Genomic DNA, 18,351 nt, shown 5'->3' with positions numbered 1-18,351 from the left:
AACATTTGTAACCCAGCAAAACAAAAACTGTGTCTAATAACCCACACGAGTAGAAAAATGACCTTAAGCTTAACCTTAAACACAGATATAATAAGTAAAACAAATGGAGAGAAGTCCATCCCTATTCAGGAGGCAGAAGAAACCCCCCCCCGCCCCCAACACACACAAAGACGGGTGGCAGTGGAGGGCAGGCTCATAAACCAGAGGTGTAATGGACAAGTCGAGCGATTCCTCCCGTTTTCCGCATTCTGCAACCCTCGGTCGCTCAGTGGTGCGGTTAGGGCCGCAATCTATAACCTTCATTCCAGAAGACCCCAGCATTTCTATGTAGTGTCCAAACACAACTGGTGAGCAAAGAAAGGGCTGAAAGACAGGCCAGGCCGTGCTACTCTGGCACGTCGGACCTAGGGCAAGAAACCTTTTCCACTCTCATTCGAAATCGGAGCAATGGGTGTATTACGGAAAAGACTTCTTAGGAAGGACTCCTAAGACAAAGGGCTGCGAGTCAGGAACCATCCCCAAGCTCGGGAGCCGGGACCGAACGGTCCCGGGCCCGTATCCAAGCAGCCTGCACCCCGCGCTGAGCCGGCGCCCGACCGAGCCACCCACATTCCGGAAGTATTCGGAGACCCCCACCTAGCCGGCCCGAGCTGACCCTCTCCCCAACCCGTACGCCCGCGGACCGAGCTCCTCACCCTGGTGATTGAACATTCTCCATATTCTGGTGAAGAGAATTCCCATTCTCGGGCAGCGGACCCCCCCCTCCAGACACCCGGGCCGCCTGGCTTCCCCTGGCTCAGGCTGAGGGGGAGGAGAGAGACGCGCTGGAGCCTCCGCCTCTGCTGCTGCTCCCGCGCTGGTCGCGGGCCCGCTTCCAGAGAACCGGAGGGAGGCCGAAGCCCAGGCCGCCCTGCCGCGCGCAAGGCCCCGCCGCTGCCGCCGCGGCACTCGCCTGGCTCGCGGACATCGCCGCCGCGTTGTCTGCGACGAGCCTCGCGGGCCACCGTCCTCCCCCAGCTCCTCTCGGGCGGCTGCGGTGGCGACGACCACGCGGGCGGGGGAAGTGAGGGGGCGGGCCTGGCGGGACGTGAGTGCGCAGGCGCGCGGCCAGGGGGCGGAGCCTAGGAATGGGCGCCCGCGCGGTCCTCGCTTATTTGCATAACCAAGACTGCTGAAGGCGCGGGACTTTCCCCTGGGACGAAGGCTGTGAAGACCGCAAGTTGGGGCAGATGGCTTCCGACTGCTTGCTGTTGCGTCCCCAAGTATTTATATTTCCTTCGAATCTTCTCCATTGGGCCATAATGTAAACATATAATTGAGTACCCCATGTCCATCCCCAACCCTTCACATGCACTGCACTAAAAGTTACACGTCATGACCCTTTAAGACATGGTGTCTCCCGTGGGTCTTTGAGGGAAAAGCCTGCCACCCTCTGACACTCAGCTGGAGTCAGTGGCCTTACCTAGATAGCCGCCTTAAAGCGATTTTTTCACTTCAGGGCTCTTTTCTCTCCAATCTCTTAACTATCAGGTCAGTATTGCCCAAAACAACGATTTTGATCAAGTCACTCCCCTGTTTAAAAACCTTTAGTGGCCACTAAAGCTCCATCCCTTTCTGTTCTCCTTAACCTTAGTAAAAAGGAAAAGAAAGAAAAACTGGGAGACTTGTAGGAGCCATTTGAACTGCTTTGCACGCCCATCCCCAACAGCTGAATGAAATTAGGCAAAATCAGCAATAGACCGCACCTTCCCAACTCACTTCTCCTAACTACACACTATTTTACCTCAAAATGTAGAAAAGTAATTTCGTTGACTTCTTTTGGGGCTTTATGGTTAAAAAGTCAAAGTTTAGAGGAGCCATACATGAAGGGAAGGAAAATCATAGTAATCCATATTAATTTATGGATTATCATGTCTGGATTTACTTAATATTCTGTATGCTGTTTAGAAGAACAATGTAGTTTGTATAACCAATTTGCATTAACTCTTTAATATTTCCATTCTTGCGCACCGTAGGTAATGCTTTGGTAGCTCTAAGACTTTTTCAGACTCCCACACAGATGTCAACTTATGAAATGGATGTCATATACACATTATGTGATGGCGGAGCTTCACATTTTACAATCCACCCGAGGAAATGGTCTCCCAGGTTATTTTCCGAGTGAAGAAAGAAGAGAGAGAGAGAGAAAGAGAGTTTAAAGACCAATTTATCTATGATTACAGAGAAGTGCAAAATGTCACTGGAGAGACTTCTGACTTCAGGCATGAGAGAGTAGGATGGTTTGAATATATCCTCCTACCGTTAGCAAATAGAAAACTGCACAAAGTACAGGCAACGACATTTCAGATATTGAAAAACACATCACAGTACTGTGATTCTTTGCAAAAGAGAAAGAAACAAGTGGAGTCTTACCATTTCCTGGACTTTATCCCTAAAAGCAATTCCCAGTCAACTACGGAGGAAGTGGAAACCCAAATGAGAATCTGGGAACCCCCTAGAACTGAAGACGCAGATCAGCATTCCCAGAGATCAAGGTGACTAGAATTTGTGAAGCAGAGTAACTGGAATGAGGGAGCTACACAGAGAAAAGCTCTAGAAACCTGTTAAGGGGCCATTGAGTCTTTGGCTGCATATCAATTTGTGCTCATGCAGTATGAACCCCCAAGAGGCTGGCCCATCACAATTCCTGAGGAAAAATAAGTACCAGGAAACTGTAATGCAAATGATTCCCAGAGATTACAACGGGTCAGGAATCATTTGAGTTCCCTTCAGCCAGAGTGAAGAGAACTGAATATATAGGACAGGGGTGTCCAATCTTTTAGCTTCCCTGGGCCACACTGGAAGAAGAATTGTCTTGGGTCACACATAACATAAGCTAACACTATTGATAGCTGATGAGCTAAAAAATAAATAAAATCACAAAAATACTCATAATGTTTTAAGAAAGTTTACGAAGTTGTATTGGGCCACATTCAAAACCATCCTAGGGCCAGGTGCAGTGGCTCACACCTGTAATCCCAACACTTTGGGAGGCCAAGGTGGGCAGATCTCTTGAGGCCACGAGTTTGAGACCAGCCTGGCCAACACGATGAAACCCTGTCTCTACCAAAAATTACAAAAATTCTCCGGGCATGGTGGCGCACACCTGTAATCCCAGCTACTCTGGAGGCTGAGGCAGAAGAATCGCTTGAACCCAGGAGGTGGAGATTGCACTGAGCCAAGATCGAACCACTGCACTCCAGCCTGGGTGACAGAACAAGACTGTCTCAAAAATAAATTAATAATTAATTTTTAAAAAGCCATCCTGGGCTGCATGCAGCCCACAGGCTGTGGGTTGGATAAACTCGATATAGTCGAGTGGACACCCCCAGAGACCTTAGAAGAGGAGCTAACTGGCCTAAGAATAAGCCCTACACAAGACCAATCCTAAAGGAGCTTAAAACCAAACCTTGAAGGGGCCAAACTAATTCACAATTGCCTGCCAAAACAAGTATAACATTCTTTAAAGGAATATGAGATCAAGTCATCAACAATGTAAACTTTACATTGTCCTAAATCCAATAAAAAATCACTAGACGTGCAAGGAAACAGGAAAATGTGATCCATAACCAAAAGAAAATCACTGTACAGAAATACCCAGGCATGGGGACATTAAGTGATTGCCCCAAGTTCATGGCTAGTTATTGCTGGATCTGGGCTTTGAACCCAGATAAAGGTCAGATCCACACTCAAACCACTGTGCTAATCTGCATGTTGTATGAAAGTACAAATGAGATGTTTCTCTCCCTAGTCCATTTTATTATTGGAAATGTGCTGATGACAGGCGAAGTAGCTTCAGTCATATGGCTGGTGGATGAGTTTCAGATTGTTGGCTGAAATACTTTGATAGTTGAGACAGCCTTATATAATACCTCTCCAATAACTGAGGTACTGTTCAGTCAACATTTATTGTTTTCCAGGCATTGTTTTGTATGCTTCAGATGATTACCTACCTAAAAAGTAACATATGAGTACTTTTTTTTTTTTTCTGTTTTTTTTTTGGGTGGGGGGGGATGGACTTTCGCTCTTGTTGCCAAGGCTGGAGTGCATTGGGGTGATCTCGGCTCACGGCAAGCTCTGCCTCCTGGGTTCAAGTGATTCTCCTGCCTCAGCCTCCCGAGTAGCTGGGATTACAGGCATGCGCCATCACGCCCGGCTAATTTTGTATTTTTAGTAGAGACGGGGTTTCTCCATGTTGGTCAGACTGGTCTCAAACTTCCGACCTCAGGTGATCCGCCCGCCTCGGCCTCCCAAAGTACTGGAATTACAGGCGTGAGCCACTGTGCCCAGCCAAGAATGTTTCTTTAAAAATACATACTCATAGCCGGGCGTGGTGTCTCATGCCTGTAATCCCAGCACTTTGGGAGGCCGAGGTGGGCAGATCACCTGAGGTCGGGAGTTCGAGACCAGCCTGACCAACATGGAGAAACCTCATCTCTACTAAAAATACAAAATTAGCCAGGCGTGGTGGCACATGCCTGTAATCCCAGCTACTCGGGAGGCTGAGGCAGGAGAATCGCTTGAACCCAGGAGGCGGAGCTTGCCGTGAGCCGAGATCATACCAATGCACTCCAGCCTGGGCAACAAGAGTGAAACTCCATCTCAAAAAAAAAAAAAGAAAAATTCTTTTGAGAGAGAAGTTTCAATGAACTTTGGTTTCCTCATTTGTATTTGTATCTCATAATCCATGTCCTGCCTAACTTTCCTGGGTGATCAGATGAATTAAATGTGATAATTGTGAAATAACTTGACTCTAATAAATCACTGTATAATCCTAATGCAGTGATAAAAATCAACAGAGTCCATATTTCTTTGGAATCTCCTATACAGTGCAATGACAAAAAAGTCAAATTCCAATCAAGTCTTAACATAGACAATTGACCCCGAATACAAACTATGGAATTCTTGCAGGTACAAGATAGCTTTGGAAATGTCTGATAACTGCAATATTAATCATTTTGGAGTGGATGACTTCTGAACAATATAATACTTCATCTAGTATATTTTTCTATATCCAATCCTATTTTGCACATGTGTTCTAATATATTTTATTTCACACGTGTGTGTATTTAACTTATAAACTCTTTCCTAATACAGTACTTATTTTGTTATCACTCATAGCACCTGGCAGAGTATTCAGAAAGCAGTCATTTGATTGAATCCCTTTTTAGGATAAATGTTTAGACTTTTTTTTTTTTTTTCATAAAAGAGTACTATTGATTTCCAGTATTTTTCAATATATTTCTAGAATAATATAAAGGAGAGGTATAACGCTGGTTTCAGTGTTTTTTTCATTTATTATATAAAAGAAAAAAAGTAATGCAGTTGTTTTGTACACATTTAAATTCCATAAAACAAATCCATAGAAATGAGGATACTCTATGCATGCACTCTGCATTTTCTTTGTTAATGTTTTTATTCACAAAAATAACACCACGTTTTTTTCTTTAAAGCCACTAAAGCAGAGGGAGAACAAAACATGCAGCACTGTACACATTTGCATAGTATATTTTACCCAGCATGCCTTGTAGAATGCTACACATACCTAGATAAGAAAAATAAAAGGGGACAACTTATTAAAATAAATAAAATTTAAAGAAAGAAAAAAAACTATTTGACAAAGGCATTTTTTATCCCACTTCGTCAATGGAGATATAGCAATAGCCTGGGATTTCAACAGCCCTCAGAATAGTAGGAAAAATCTTTTTACATCATTTTGCCATATTTCTGTTTTAGTATGTTTTATGTTAATACATTTATTTTTTATTCCCTCCCACCATCCCTACAAAAACACAGCTAATGGCTTTAACTTATGTTTCAAAGTAGTATTCAGTACAAAACAAATTAAAGAATCCCTAACTAACATAATTTTTTGTGATTGGGACATCTTTATTGATCATTCTGACTCGAGGCTGTGAAAAATACGAAAATTTCAAACATGTCCAAAATTCAGACAAGCCCTATGAGCTCACTTGCTGTGACTTTGTTGTTGTTATTGAAAGAGAAGAAATGAGAAGAGAAAATATAGTATGAGTGTTATCACAAAATAAAATTTAATAAATTTTATGGAAGGGAATAAAACAAAAGAAATTACATCCACAGATTGCAAGGCTATGAAATAAATTGCTGGAAAAGTATCAAGCAGCAAGTTAAAAAGATGGTAGATGAAGTAAATCTGATAAAACTTAGAACTAAATCGACATACTTTTAAAAAATATGACTGCCAAATTTAACAGTGGATTTTGTTATAAGTTTGTGCTATAACAAATGTGCTTCTTTCTCCTCAATCTATTTTTATATTATTGGCAAAATATATATTTTATAATTTTGTACTGTACAATATGTTTTTGCTACATTATTTTTCTACTGCTAATGCAGATTATAAGTAACAACATAGATTTATTTTGGCAATAAAATGCTTTCATTTTAATAACATCCCAGAAAATATTGTAAGGCATATGAAAAATAGTATGCAACGATATAGCGTTAATGATCCTGCCTCTTTATTACATCCCTTATGCATACAGAATTCACACCGATTTCAGTTAAAAGTGTGTGAAAGTGGCATGCAAGTAGGGCAAGGGTGGCCCTTACATAAATATAGACATAGCCATTTGTTGAGAAATTTAAGTGTTCAAAACATAACCAAGAACACTTAGAAGTATTGAAAAGCTAGAGGCCAGCCACTACTGGTTCTTAGTTCCCCTTTTAACTCCTTATAATTTTCAAATGAGGAAGTATCAGTGTATTCTCCCAAACCACTCTAAATTCATTAGTAACATTTTCTACCATCCTTCTGCAAACATTTTACATACATCATGAGAAACAAAAGAAAATTTCATATATAACTACGACTCCCCAAACCAATTGCTACTCACTCTTAATTATACTTTGTTTATGGCAAGTAGAAGTTACAGCCCTTAGGATTATCTGATGAGATACTTTCTAGTCTTCTCATAATGTCCCTCAATTACATGAAGCATTTAGAATTAATCATCTACAAGTAAAAAGAGATAGCTGCTATCAGAGGATGTATTTTATTTAAGAAAGTCCATTTTAATAAAAGAAGAAACCTTTAAAAGTAATTTTTGAATGCTGTTGTTCTGGGTGCCCATATAAGCCAATTTTACTATTTTGACTAACTTGACTGCTTAAGTCAAAAAGAAGGTTATCCTTATTGTCTGTCTAACAGCTAATTGGATTGACTTGACTGGTTTGATCATGATTATCATTTTAAAGAAGAGGACTGTTCTCTGCCCCATAGACACAGCTTGAGTAAGTAACTTACTAACAGTTATAGTATTGACAGTATTTAAAGGTATGAGAAACTAATAAAACAGATTTTATTACATAATTTCCTATAAAATTTTCATTCATATAGTCATTCAAGGATGAGTTTTATATAATTAAAAAAACACAACATGCAACATTGTCATAAAAGACAAAGGCAGAAATATAAAAGGAATAAGGGGTACATAGCATTTATTTGAAACATTGATATGAAGTTTATTCCAATTACATGGGAGTCCAAGATAATGCATATCCTTACCCAGTAAATGGCTAAGTCATGCTCTGTGGAAGTCAAGGACCAACGAAATGTGAATTTGCAAACCAGCTGCTCTTAAACATAAAGTCTCTGGACTTTTACTCTTTTAGACTTAGAACTAGATATTATAACAAGTTGCACACAAAGGCAATTCCCTTGCAGTTTGTTTTGTTCCCTATGATGACTTATTTGTTAAATTAACCTTGCCTCATGATAAACTGTGAACCAATTCAAAGAAAACTTCACTAACGTGGAAGAAATGAAAGGGTGCCAAAGAGCATTTTGGAAACAGTTTAAAATCTAAAGGGAAGGCATATTTTAACAATCTATGCATTTAGCTTTGCAGCAAGGTTAGCCAGAATAGTGATAATTTTGATCACTACTTATTGACCAGTGTTTTTCCCTTTAAAGACAGATTGTCTTCTCTAGAGAAGAGGTAGTAAATGTATCAGTACATAGGGTAATTTCTATAATGGTATTACATTTTTTAAGCAAATACCAAAATAAAACTGTGTAACTAAGAAAATATATACTAACATGCAAATTAAGGTTGCCAAGACACATTCTTAACGGACATCCTGGGTCTTAACAACATTTTGTGATATGTTCATTTAAAGAGTTTAAATTTGCAAACCATCTTTTAGCATAATTTCCTTTTCTTACTTCCTTTCACTGCCTCCACTTCCTATTATGAACTTTAAGGCCCCCACACAAAAGACAAGTTCAAGTATGCAGGTATGAAAAGAGGTTAACATTCCAAAAATACATTTTGCAAACAACGACAATAATAATTAAATAGCAAATTATTTAAAGGAAACAAATAATTGTCTCAGAATTTGTTTTACATTAATTCATTTCATTGAAGACTAACTGCAATGACATATATAGTCACAAAATTAAGACTCTTATTAGGAAAGACCATCGTCTAAATTGTGAACAATTTCAACCTTCTCTCCAATAGAACTGTATAAAGATAAGAGAGAATCATCATTTATAAACATTTCTAAGTGTTGCTTTAAATATTAAACAAGATAATGTTGTTGGTTATAATATTAGAGTCACATTATACCCTTGAGAATTAACATCAGGATTGACAAATTGCATTCCTTTTTTTCCAGAACTACATTTCCACACTGTCACATGAGTCCACATTATTATATGTCTGTGACTGAAATTATAGAATTCTAGTATGTGGCTTATACTGTAAGTTAAAACAGCCTCAAAACAGTAAAAGACTTGTTTCTCTTGCTTATAATCATTTGCTGTCTTTAAATGGAATTAATTAAAAACAAAGTATTTATGGAATATGTATTTTTCAAAGGTGCTTGGTGTGCTTGGCAAAAATAAAACTTTTCATTTAGTATATATCTAGATTTTAAGTATCATTTACACAATAAACTCTTAAGTCTTTAAAAAAAATAAGATGTATATCCCCTTATTTGAGGAAGACAAACTTATTACAGAAGGAAGGGGAAAGAATATGCCAAATTAAAGTAAAACATTTAAATATATCCATCAATAAAACATACATTATACCCTTTCCAAGATTGTCAGCTTTTGAATAAGAATGCAAAGCAAAACAGGTATGGACATCTGAAGGTAAATGATAGACTGGTTTTGTGCACAGATAGTGAATGAGCCTTTCTTTATCGGCATGACATGGAAGACTAAAAACAAGGCTTTGAGAAACCTTAAAAACAAGTGACTTTTAAAAAGTTGAAAGAAGATGGTAATCTTGATGACTAGGAAATATATTTAAATGCTGTTACAGCTACCTGCCATAAAATGTAAGTATCTTAAAGTAGTTAAATGACCAAATTGCTAATGCTACTACAGAAAAAGCTGAACAGCTGTCTAGTCTAAATTTGTACACCTTGGTGCACTCTTTGCAATTAAATACTTTAATGCACACAAACAAGAAACCAGTAAAGCATATAGAAAAATGTTTTGGCTAATGTTTTCTTTCTCATGCAAGTATGTGCTGTACATGTAATAAATATATTTTTGTTTGCTGGAAGATGCTCTTCTGTGTTCTAACAAAGTATTCAGTAATGGCAGGTTATATGTTTATTAAAATGCCTAATGGATATAACTCTTTTAAAATGTCTTAACTGAAAGTTTTATAAGCTTCACTAGATGACAGAAGAATCTCACAAGCCAGTATCACATGTTAACTTTTAAAATTTACTAAGCCCATATTTTTTAATTGTATCAAATATTTGAAATGACTTACAGAATTATAGGTATCCTCATTATCAGCCAAACAGGTTCATAATGGGGTACAAACAGTGAACATAAAGGCAGGGGGGATATGGTGAGGTTGTAATGGGGTTCAAGATATATATATAACTCATCAGTAATGTGGAACTTATTTCCATGGTCAAGAAGATTACTGAACTGGTGCATGCTTTGAGTGCCTAAATATTGAAAGGCTTGGGGAGAAAAGAAGATACTATAAAATTAATTATCATTATTTTCAAAAATAGGCTTCATGACATGTACTAGCAGAAAAGGACTTTTATGGCTGGACTTATTGGGGCTTTAGAAAATGCATGCACTGTGGACATTTAGAAACAAGTTTTTTTTTTAAGACATTTGTGTAAAAAGGGTCAATTTCAATAATTTCTTGGATCATAGTGAATCTAAGGCTTCCTTGATAATATAAAACATAGGTCACCAATTCCATAATTAAAGCCACCGGAAAAACTGTGAAGACTTAATAAGATGAAGGGGAGTGTTCATTAGAAATAAGGCAGCTCAATCTCCAAATTCTTTTAATTTTCTGCATTAAAAATGCTATAATTTTAGTCAACAAATATTTGCTGAATCTATGAGTTTATTTTTTACTGCAAGCTTTTAAAATCATTTGTTTCAACTTTTTTCAATTAGTCATTTTGTAAAAACACCTCCTGAATATCAAAGTTGAATGTGTCCACATAAAACGAAATTCCTTAGCATGATTTAAAGAATTTGTTGAAGGGCCAGAACATTCAGATATTCAAAGACAGAGACTGAGAGAAGCAATGGAAAGATACTCAATCCTGTGGGCAGGAAATACTGACCCTGCGTTTGTGTTAAGTGAAATAGATGAATTCCCACCTGGAAGTGTTTAGCATTGCACTCGGGAGGATTGGTACCACATCCTTACTATCTGACTTCAGATTTCTGGATGTATGTAGTTGTGCTCAGATTGATTAAAGGGAGAACAACACCCCATTTTATATTTCACATAACCAGCTATGCTTGGGCCTCTCTTTACTATTCTCTCTCACTGCTGAAAAAAATTTGAGGTTTTTTTGCTTGTTTGTATTTGTTTTTGCCAACTTCAAATGAGCTAACAGTACTGACTAAACAAAAAGCAAAACACTTTGAATACAACAGCTGTGCCAGGAAAGAAATAAAAATATTAAAATCTGAGGAGACTATATAATTTCTGCATTAAGATTTCTGAGATTTTTTTGGCACTATCAATACATTTGGTAAGTTTGAAAAGTCATTCTGGCAACATTAACATATATTAAAATGTTTATACACTCCAACTTTAAGTGTAAATTTAGCTTCCAGCAAATAAATACCAAAGCTGGATTTGGCTTCTATTGGTATTTCGATTTTCTTATTAGTTTTTTTTTCCCAGATTTTTCAATTGATTACAACATGCTCAAGTAGACTTTCTAGTCAATTCACCCAAATTCCAACAGGAATTGGTTTATAAATTGGTTCCAACTGGAACTGGTCATTTGGAATTTCCGGCATGGGAAATTATTTTATATGTGCCTTGTAAGTACCCTAAATTACAAATTGATGTGTCTAAATCTATGAAGAAAACAAAATGTACTGTTATCATGTAAATGTTGCACTTAAAAATATCTATATGATCGGGCATCTAATATCCATCTAGACTCAAGGGCATAATGTAATTTTTTTTTGCCCCTTACTTAGCATAAAATGACAGCAGCCCATTAGCACAGTAAATACTGTGCTATGTTAGCCAAGTTAAGATGATTGGTTTATCCTAGCACTGCTATGGCAAATTGTCAACAGATGAATATTTTTTGTTTCATTAGACTCAAAGCCTATGTCGGGAGTCATGGCTATATCCCCCAGGTGATCCTCGGTTCCTATGGGGTTTGTAAGTGTCCTGGTATGAGTCAGGGTAATCTTCTTCCACAAGAGGGTAATGATCTCGGCTATGCTGAGAACTGGAAGACAAGCGGTTCCTACTCTTCCGAGCCCTTTCATTGTGATAATTTTCATCAGAGGTCATTAGACTTCGTCTTTCAATTGGAGAGTTCTCTGTGGAGTGGTTGCTGTGCCTCATTCGCTGACTCTAAAAATATCAGATAGTTCATTGATTAAATAATGTCAGCTTCATTCATCTAAACATGTATGTAAAATCATAGGATCTGTACAATAAGATGCTAAATATCTGACTTAATAAGGCATTCTGATGCACCAATGGTCTGCTCAGAATATCTGGTCTTATTTATTTGGGACACAACATGAAAAGATGCCAGAGTGTTGATAGTTTATGAGTTTAATTCCACAGTGCTGAATGACTATGCTTCCTATTACAAATGTAGAATTGAAAGCTAACTGTTAAATGGAACTTAATATATTTAGGAAGGTCTAATCCATTTCTATTGCAAAAATGAAAATTATTTTACTATTGGGAAATAAAGTTCAGAATAGCATTTATTATTTCTCTCTTGAATTGATATAATCTTTCTCCTTCTAAAGTAACACACCTCACCTTGATCTAACTGAATATTCCTTATACCTTTTAAAAACATTTTAATAAAATTATTATTTGTGCTGTTCATAAAATAAAGTGTTTCTGCATCCTACATAAATGTAATAATCTTTCCAAGGGTGTGTACAATAATTATGAAGCCAGCTAATTGATACATTTATAAATCTTGCTTCCTCAACTAAATTGTCCCGCAAAATAACTTCCAATATAAACTAAATTTCTCTAATACCATTAATTGAAATTAGTATCTTAAGATACTTATTTGAAGTCTCAGAAAATGTTATTCAACATTTTTCTCCACTATGAGAAAACATATATCTACTTGTGTCTACCGGTTTAGGTAAGTCACATCAGTTAAGGCAGAGGATCCTGGTGAAACCATGGGCCCAGACACATCTCATCTGAAGTACACTCAGATTCAGGCAGAAGGAAATTCATTTGACAGGTCACAGACTGTGCCTTTAACCTCAGTCAGGTGCCTCACAATGAAGTGTCAATTGTTACTGGGAGAAGAAATAGGCCACAGAATAAAGGGCAACACATTAACTCATTAGTGAAACAGGGAGAACCACTCTAGGTAGATGTCTTAGCAGTGATGAGTCAAGATTGTTGTATTCAATACAAAAGTGCAACATTGCATGTCTACCTACATTACAGAAGTGTATTGCTTCATGCATCTATTTCTCATTCTGTAATGTACAATTCAGAGCCAATCCAAACTAGTCAATGGTAATGTACACTCAGATCAGCTCATGGGGAGTGAAACAAGGCATGAAATAGTCCTAATGCATGCGTATGTGCTGTACATTACCACAGTACATTTTTCACGTTCATTTCTATTTTTAAAAGCTATTCATTTGCATGAGTTTTTCTGCTTACAAAGATGCAATTTTGTAACAGAGTAATACAGCTATAATAGCATTTCAGAGAGTGCCATTTATCTCAGAGTTAACTCTGTATGATCGACAAGACTATCATTATAATCCATTAAAACAAAACTCGTCATGATACAAGAGGGCTCAATTGACTACATGTTCCTCAGTTTGCTGTGGGTTTGGCCACATTCCAGCAGCTACTTGATGAATGGTAAATAATAACTGATGTAGAAAGGCAGGCTCTTTCTGTACCATAAGGTCTCTGGCTCCCTATCTCTACCTCTGAGTGCAGCACCAGAACAGCAGAAGAGAGAAATTCTTGATCCTGTGTTCATCCCCAGCTTCCCTAAAGGACACGTGCCACAGCCACTTACAAAGGTGGGCACCTGCACAGCCCCAAGAAAACTCAGGGATCAGTTACTGTTTCTGAACAGAGCAGCTCTACTTATATCCACATTGTCTTGTCCAAGGTAGAGAGCAGGCCTAGCAACCTGGGTGGGGTAGGATTAGCTAAGGGCAGCCAAAAGGCTTATGTGCACCTATATACCTTACTTAGCTATTGTGTAATCCTTAAGAAGTGGCATTAATAAGTAATGGAGGGGCCACGAGTGGTGGCTCATGATGGTAATTTCAACATTGTGGAAGGCCAAGGCCAGAAGATTGCTTGAAGCCAGGAGTTTGAGACCATCCTGGGCAACAAAGTGAGACACTGACACTGTCTCTACAATTTTTTTTTTTTTTAATTATCCATGTGTGTGGTATGTGCCTGTAGCCCTGGCTATTTGGGAGGCTGAGGCAGTAGGATTGCATGAGCCCATGAGTCCAGGAATTTGAGGCTGCAGTGAGCTATGATCATATCACTGCATTCCAGCCTGAACAACAGAGTGAGACTATGTCTCCAAAAAAAGTAATGGGCAGGTGCATTGAGTAGGCATTAAGTTTGCCGGCAGAGTTTAGACATAGGAGGAGTTAATTTACCTAAGTAAAATCCACTATAAATTCACAGAGAGCATAGTTCTCAGGAAATTGTCAGCCTCTGGGTAGTTTTCTCTAGGATAGATCATAATTAGATAATATTTAAGATTTTTAAATATAATGTACACATAGTGTTCCCTCTTCAGATTAAGGATGACTCCAGCCTCCATCCTAATCAAGTTCCCATAGAATTTTACATGTAAGGTTGTAAAAAGCATGAGTGAAAAAGTGACAATACCTGTAACCCAGAAATTGCTGTGGGATATGGTGAGAGTGCCGTGGAGCCCAAATTCCTTCCCAGTAGCGGGGTCATGGGTGTGCTACTGGTTGTGTGGGTGGCACGCCAGTACGCCTCCAGGTACTCCCCTAGATGTTCACACGCGTCCTCCAGCTGATTTTCATCCAATATAACATCAAACATTTCCTGTAGATGACAAGAAATCCACTTTACTTCCATTTTAGGTTTTAGGCAATGAAACCTAAAATTCCACTTAACACAAGATAATAGCATTTTTAATAGCTATTAGCTGATGTCAAATTTGAGGTGCTATATGGGCAGTTTCTAAAGTTAGGGTCAAGTGAAGAGTTACACAGTTATCCATGAACAAATGTGGATATTAATATAAAAACCAAAGTGTTCATTCAATATTTGGATATATATATTTTTTTTTTTCAGACAGAGTCTCATTCTGTTGCCCAGGCTGAAGTGCAGTGGCACGATCTCGGCTCAATGCAACCTCTGTCCACTGGGTTCAAGCGATTCTCCTGCCTCAGTCTCCCAAGTAGCTGGGATTACAGGCACCTGCCACTGTGTCCAGCTAATTTTTTTTGTATTTTTTTTAGTAGACATGGGGTTTCACCATCTTGGCCAGGCTGGTCTTGAACTCCTGACCTCGTGATCCACCCGCCTCGGCCTCCTAAAGTGCTGGGATTATAGGCATGAGCCACAGCGCCCAGCCGGATTTTTCATTATTTAGAAAGAAAAAGATGAAGTAGGCAGGGCGCGGTGGCTCACGCTTGTAATCCCAGCACTTTGGGAGGCCAAGGCGGGTGGATCACGAGGTCAGGAGATCGAGAAAACAGTGAAACCCCGTCTCTACTAAAAAATACAAAAAATTAGCCGGGCGTGGTGGCGGGCGCCTGTAGTCCCAGCTACACAGAGAGGCCGAGGCAGGAGAATGGCGTGAACCCGGGAGGCGGAGCTTGCAATGAGCCAAGATTGCACCACTGCACTCCAGCCTGGGCGACACAGCGAGACTCTGTCTCAAAAAAAAAAAAAAAAAGAAAAAGAAAAAGATGAAGTAAGTGTAAATGTGTTACAGGTAAAATATAATGAAAACCCATGTGTATTCACATCTTTAGCCATATATTCCTATAGAGCTGCACTCTACATGCTTCGGAATATGAGAGAAGCAAGTTTGTGGCACTGAGAAGGGAGTTCTAGACATGTTTTGGGCAATGACCACATCAATGGAATAAACATTTTTTTCTCCTAAGGTAACTATGTTGAAGGGAATAACATTTACTTAGATAATTTTCAGAATGCTCGTGAAAATAACATTATCTGTCATATGATAAAACAATAAGGAAAGAAAGTTTAGCATTAATAACAGAAAACCACATGGCAGTGGTTTCTGCTACCACAAGATCATTTTGTGAAATGGTTAAGAAAGAACAAGGGGTGTTTAATTGGGGAAAACAGGGGGTCACAAAAGAAGTATCTGCTGTCCATGTTTCGGACAGTAAGGCCATTGTTCAACATCTGGTCTGTACTCAGGAAGTTGCTCTGCTCCAGAGGAGCAGGGTGGCCCCCCTGTCATTGCAGTGTGGCTGGGAACACAGACAGGATATACCCCAGACATATACTCTTCGGAGGGAAATCAGAAAACTTTGGCACCATACAAAGAGAAAAGTCATTCCACAGGTAAGTGTTAGCACATCTCAACTTTCTTTCTTTCCTTCTTTTTCTTTGAGACAGTGTTGCTCTGTGGCCCAGGCCGGAGTGCACTGGAGCAAACACAACTCACTGCAGCCTGGAACACCTGGGCTCTAGCGATCCTCCCACCTCAGCTTCCTGAGTAGCTGGGACCACAGGCATGCACCACTGCGCCTGGCTAATTTTTTTAACTTTTTGTAGAGATGAGATCTCACCATGTTGCCCAGGCTGGTCTCAAACTCCTGGGCTCCAGCAATCCTCCTGCCTCGGCCTCCCAAAGTGCTGGGATTACAGACATGAGTCACCACACCTGGCTCACATCTCAACTTTCAATAGTAGGATTGAAATACCTTTCCCACCACCTTCATCTGCTTTTATGAACTCATTTTACCAAAATAAGAACCTCCCAGGAATGAATCAAAGACAGGGTACTGCCATCGGCACTGATAAAGCTGGCTGAATTTAGATTAATGGCAACTGGATGATGTGAAGTTAGTGGTGTCTCAGCTCAGTCATTCTCTTCTGTGCCTGGAACAAGGACTCCTGAAGCAGAAGTCACCATGGAAACAATCAACATTTACTATTTAAATGTTTCATCACCTCAATTATTATGGAAAATTTTGGCCTTAAATTGGAAAGCCATTTGGGGTTCTTAGAACAAGACTAGGAAAAGAATAAGATGACTTCAGTCCAAATGGATTCATCTTTGAGAATACTCAGCCAGTTCAACTGATGTAGAAAATTCCCCCCAACCAAGAACAGTTATTAGTAGATTTCAGATTATTTTGCATATTTTATTCATTCATAAAATATTTACTCAGTCCCTATTTTCTTCCGGGCACTGTGGGTATACAGTGGCAAGGAAAACAGACAACATCTTATGCTCAAGAAGCACAAAGTGTGGTGGGAGAGATAAGTATTAAAATCCATAATCATCTATGTCACACTGGGACTTTAATTCAGACAAATAAAGAGACTGAGCCGGTTAATGTTTGGAGCTGCAGCATAAAGTTCTGGATTTAGAAAGAGGCTTGGAGAGATGTGTGAAAACTGAACTTACGAGGAAGGGGAAGTTACAAGTAAGCCAAAGAATGTTATCTGTAGAGGAACGAGAATAAAACAAAAAAAGAGAAGCAGAGGCACAATGGAAGAAAGAGATCATATGGCCATGAGGGCCAAGGAAAGCAGCTACGCCTAGAGTTTCTGTCAACATATATGCTTACAATAAATTCCCCTTTCCACTAAAGTAACCCAAGGGAATTCCTTGTCTCTTGCAATCAAAAGCCCCTCCCCAACTCATGTAAAAGTTCAACAGTTACAAATATAGAATATCAGAACTGTCCATGATGCTTTGACATAAATAGAGGCATAGAGGTGCTGACTTGAGTGAGACAAGGACAGCTACACCCCAAAGAACATCCACAGACTCAGATGGCACAGGAGGAAGAAAGAGGAAACCAGGCAGCACCAGAACAAAGGACCAGTCTCTCGGCCATTCCAGGTTATAGTGTGCTGCAAGTTCTACACTTTATGTGACTTGGAGTTGGTTGTTTATATCATTTTATTTATGTGAACCATAAAATTTGATTACATAGGTCTCATTCTATAATATAGGTTTGATTAGTCTCAACAAGTCATTTTCTTGCTGTTTCTCAAAGTGCCAAACTGAAAAACCTTCCAAGGATACCTGAGCTGGATGGGTCCTGACATCCACAGCCAGGATTGCAAAGCCCAAGGAGGGTAAGCAGCACCTATAGCAGAATGTTATTTGAATGAGGTTTATATCTACTTGGCCGTTCTACTCGTTACATTGTCACTGTTGTAGACATAATTAGTGGCACATTTAATTACCGTAAGTTTAATAAAGCACTTCTCTTTGCCAATGAATGGATAGAATTTGTATATATCAGCACATGGCTGTGTGCTTAAGTCTCAGTCATTTCTAGGAAACTGCTTTTGCACTGCTAAAAGACAGATATAGGTTGGAAGATGACTTGAAACTGCTTTTAGGCTTTCAAAAAACACAGAGAAAAGCAAATTTCTGCTTCTGAATGAATACTGACATATGTGGCTTATTTTCAACTAGGAAGAATTTCACAGCCTGTGTATCTGTGACAATTTTTCTCTTTAGCTGTTTAGGAAATAACACAGCTGAGTAGACCAGAGTGATAGAAACTCAGTATCGGGGGAAAACAGTTTTTAAAAATCATACAAGAAATGCAAAGAGAAG

General features: G+C 39.0%; 2 protein-coding genes across 6 annotated transcripts in view; both read right to left on the bottom strand.

Moving 5' to 3' along the window:
* ARL5A (ADP ribosylation factor like GTPase 5A) overlaps nucleotides 1–1,087 on the bottom strand; it is a 31,937-nt gene extending 30,850 nt beyond the window's left edge. The window contains exon 1 of the mRNA XM_003274962.3: nucleotides 696–1,087. Coding sequence (XP_003275010.1) covers nucleotides 696–741 — 46 coding nt within the window. The 5' untranslated portion in view covers nucleotides 742–1,087. The remainder of the gene's footprint in view (nucleotides 1–695) is intronic.
* A 4,229-nt stretch (nucleotides 1,088–5,316) lies between these two features.
* The window catches only part of CACNB4 (calcium voltage-gated channel auxiliary subunit beta 4), a 276,094-nt gene continuing 263,059 nt past the window's right edge, over nucleotides 5,317–18,351 (bottom strand). For all 5 annotated transcript variants that reach the window (XM_030796832.1, XM_003274963.3, XM_030796834.1 and 2 more), the window contains 2 exons: nucleotides 14,424–14,609; nucleotides 5,317–11,912 (listed from right to left, as the gene is read on the bottom strand). In XM_030796832.1, the coding sequence (XP_030652692.1) occupies nucleotides 11,652–11,912; nucleotides 14,424–14,609 (447 nt within the window). In that variant the 3' untranslated portion in view covers nucleotides 5,317–11,651. The remainder of the gene's footprint in view (nucleotides 11,913–14,423; nucleotides 14,610–18,351) is intronic.

The sequence above is a fragment of the Nomascus leucogenys genome, chromosome 17 (assembly GCF_006542625.1).
Source record: "Nomascus leucogenys isolate Asia chromosome 17, Asia_NLE_v1, whole genome shotgun sequence".
NCBI classification, from domain to species: domain Eukaryota; kingdom Metazoa; phylum Chordata; class Mammalia; order Primates; family Hylobatidae; genus Nomascus; species Nomascus leucogenys.
The sequence above is the reverse complement of the archived record's forward strand: the minus strand, read 5'-3'. Positions and strand labels throughout refer to the sequence as shown.